Source organism: Ipomoea triloba, chromosome 4, assembly GCF_003576645.1.
Source record: "Ipomoea triloba cultivar NCNSP0323 chromosome 4, ASM357664v1".
Lineage (NCBI taxonomy): Eukaryota > Viridiplantae > Streptophyta > Magnoliopsida > Solanales > Convolvulaceae > Ipomoea > Ipomoea triloba.
In genome coordinates this window covers 18,725,574-18,728,781 of record NC_044919.1, presented here as the reverse complement: position 1 = coordinate 18,728,781, position 3,208 = coordinate 18,725,574, and the positions used below count along the sequence as shown (strand labels likewise).

General features: G+C 40.7%; 1 protein-coding gene across 1 annotated transcript; it reads right to left on the bottom strand.

Moving 5' to 3' along the window:
• Positions 1-915: 915 nt before the first annotated feature.
• On the bottom strand, positions 916-2,725 carry LOC116015555 (S-adenosylmethionine decarboxylase proenzyme 4-like). Its single transcript, XM_031255660.1, has one exon. The coding sequence runs from the start codon at positions 2,297-2,299 to the stop codon at positions 1,268-1,270; it is 1,032 nt and encodes a 343-aa protein (XP_031111520.1). The 5' UTR covers positions 2,300-2,725; the 3' UTR covers positions 916-1,267.
• Positions 2,726-3,208: the final 483 nt, after the last annotated feature.

Sequence of the window (3,208 nt, the reverse complement as noted above, 5' to 3'; positions counted from 1 at the left end):
TACAAGGAACTAGAACATTGGATTGGGCCCATGAAGATTTGGGATAGGTTTGTTGGGGATAAGTACTTAGGTGTAGGGAACAATTTATGAGCATACTTTCTCCCAATTAAGTGGACATTGTTTGTCCCACCCCTAAGACAACCATTCCGACATAATCTTCCTAAGTTCCAATGCTAAAACACTTCTATCACATCTTTTATGATTATATTTTACGTAATTGTATCCCATCAACTTATTGTGACACTTATTACTGGTAAATAATATGTTTTTTTATCAAAATTATTTTAATAATTACCGAGCATAGATGAATTTGCTTAAAAGTAAATACTCTACCCACTATGAAAAAGTAGTTAGAGAACTCAAAAAGTTGGGGGGCATGAGACAGGGGAGTACAATCGTGATATGTTGAATCAGCACAAAACGCATGCAGACTTCTAAATGGTAGCCAATATACCATACACATATCATGCTTGGTTAGATCTTGCATTGTACTTGGAATTGGATGCCCAAATATTTGCAACTACATACTTCATTTTTTTTTTTTGACATATCTAATGGAAACGAGAGTGTAAATTTCAAGCCTGAATAATAACTTCATCAAGAACACTATTTATACCGAATCAATACATTTTACCAGATCTTATATTATGAATACCAAAACATGCATATTATTATCATTTGAGTAACAAACATTAAATTACGTTAACATTATCTTTTATATATATATATGTGGCAAAACTTAATGAAAATACATGTTGGATTTGGTGAATAATGAATTGAATTAAACTAGAGAAATGAAAGTTGGTAGGTAGAGAGATTGTTTTTACACAAATAAGGAGTATATTAAAAGTATGATATATAAAAGAGAAGATGAGAGAGAAGACATATAATATAGATGTATAGAAAATGGAGAAGAAGACAAAATCAAAACTGAGATGGTATAAAGTTGAGGCACTTTTTAAATCAGAGACATAACCACGGCCCCCCACTACAAAAATCAAAATTCTAGGCGTGACAAACATAAGTGGGGTGCATTATCATGATGAAACAATACCAATCACCTTCCAAGAGTACTCCAACCATCTCTAAATGATCTTCCCCCACTTTAACCTTTCTACACAAGTCAATGCCCACATTCATCATCATCATCATCATCCAACCTCGATGCAATCACATTACCATGCACCAAAATATTCTCCTAATTAAAAAATCTTTTTTAAATTTCAACTAATCTCTAATAATTAAAGCAAATAAATAATTAATACCCCTAAGTCTCCTGCACCCTCATCGTTCCCGTCTTTGAAAGGGTGAAGGCTTGGAACATTACGGTCCCGGCGGCCGGGAACTCATCCACGGTGCAACTCCGGCGTCTCATTCCCATCCCCTCCACGGCCTTGGCTACGGCGGTCCACGCCTCGTGGGTGGCGGACGTGATCGACACGGACATCGTCCCCGGCCGGAAAATCTCCACCACCTTCCTCAACACCTTGGCAATGTCATCGCGATCATCGTCACCCACGCACTCGAAGCTCGCGTAGCTGAACCCCTCCTCCGGGGTCACGTGGATGGTCGAGTAACGCTCGCCGTCCACGCCATTCATCGAGTAGCCGCAGGGATCAAACGCGAAATCGCAAATTGTGGCATTAGGGTTTATCTCCCGGATTCCGGTGAGGTCCGTCATGTCTCTCCCGACGGTGGGCTTGCCGGACGTGAAGAAGTTGCGAGCGAGGAGGCGGTCGAGCTCGGTCATGCAAACTTCAATGGTGTAAGGGACATTATTATTATTTATGCCAATATTCCTTGGATTATTGGAGGCGGTGAAGACATGCCAAGAATGAGAGGTGAGCTTAGAGTGCATGAGGGAGGCTTTGGTGTAACAAAGATGGGTGGGCAATTGTTGTTCCAAGTACAAAACCTCTTCCTTGAAACTGGTGTGAGGGTAAGGTTGGGCTTTAGGGAAAATGAAGTTGCCACGGGTGTACCTACAATGGGTTGCGGAGAGGCCCAATCGGGATGCAAGGTGGACCAACGGACGGACGGATTTCAATAGCTGGGTGGTCCCACATGTCTTGATGATGATCTTTGTGGGGTACACAAAGAGGCTGGATTCAGACAAAACGTACGAGTCAAAGTATGTGTTGCCCACTGCTGCCACCACCGTGCACTGCACCTCATGCAATACTTCCTCCAGTACCTCGAACTCCAGCTGCCGGAGGCCGCCCATTTCCGCCACCGGATCATCGCCGGAGAATTGTAGCTCAAGCCTCTTCTCAAACCCCTCAAACCCAGAAGCAGCCATCACTTCAAACCAAACCAACCTTAATTTTTCGATCTGATCAATGAAACTTACAAAAAGCCGGCCTATTAGCTATAGCCAAGATCGACAGGCCGGGGAAACTAAAAAAGAAAAGAAAGATTATTTAGCTAGCTAGATACTGCAGGGTTCCTTAATTTGCTTGTTTTGTTTTCTTCAAATTTGGAAAGAAAATGAGTGTGTGAGAGAGAGAGAGAGAGGGGAAGTGGAGGTGCCAAAACTGAAACAGGGAAGTGGGTATATATAGGTGGAAAGAAGAAGAGATTTGCGAAGGCCGGAGATCGATGGGGGCATGCGGATGAGGCAACAAAGAATAATGATTTTAGGCATAATGAAAACAAGATGATGCTACTTATTTATTTATTTTACTTAATTATTTATATGTTTCTTGCGAGATCTTTCCTCAGACAAATACATGAATCCCAGTTCACTCCCACGCGCATGCTAGCAACCTTCTTTAATTTTCTCTCCACAAGACATCCAAGTTTTCAAAAACTAGCTGGTCTATCGTTTGTCATTTACCTCTCTTTTTAAAATTCAATTGCCTATACTCAGATCAAATAAGAACTATTTTCTCCATGAGAACTACCTTGTGCAATCTGTATTGTTGGATTGTGCAACTGTTACTACCTAATTGTGTAACTTGTATTGACTATTTGTGCATCTAAAAATGACTATCAAAACACTATAGAGTATTTTTTTTAGAAAAAATGTGAACTTGTAATGCCTGGTTGTGCAACCGCTGCTACTAAGTTGTATAGTTCGCACAGGGAGCCTGGTTTTTATGTGATCCTAACCCTATATATAAAATAGAGATCAAATGCGGTAATAGGTTAGGTTTCAGGTAAAAGATGAGGTTTAATCTTAGCCCTTGATCTAATCAAAATCAACAGC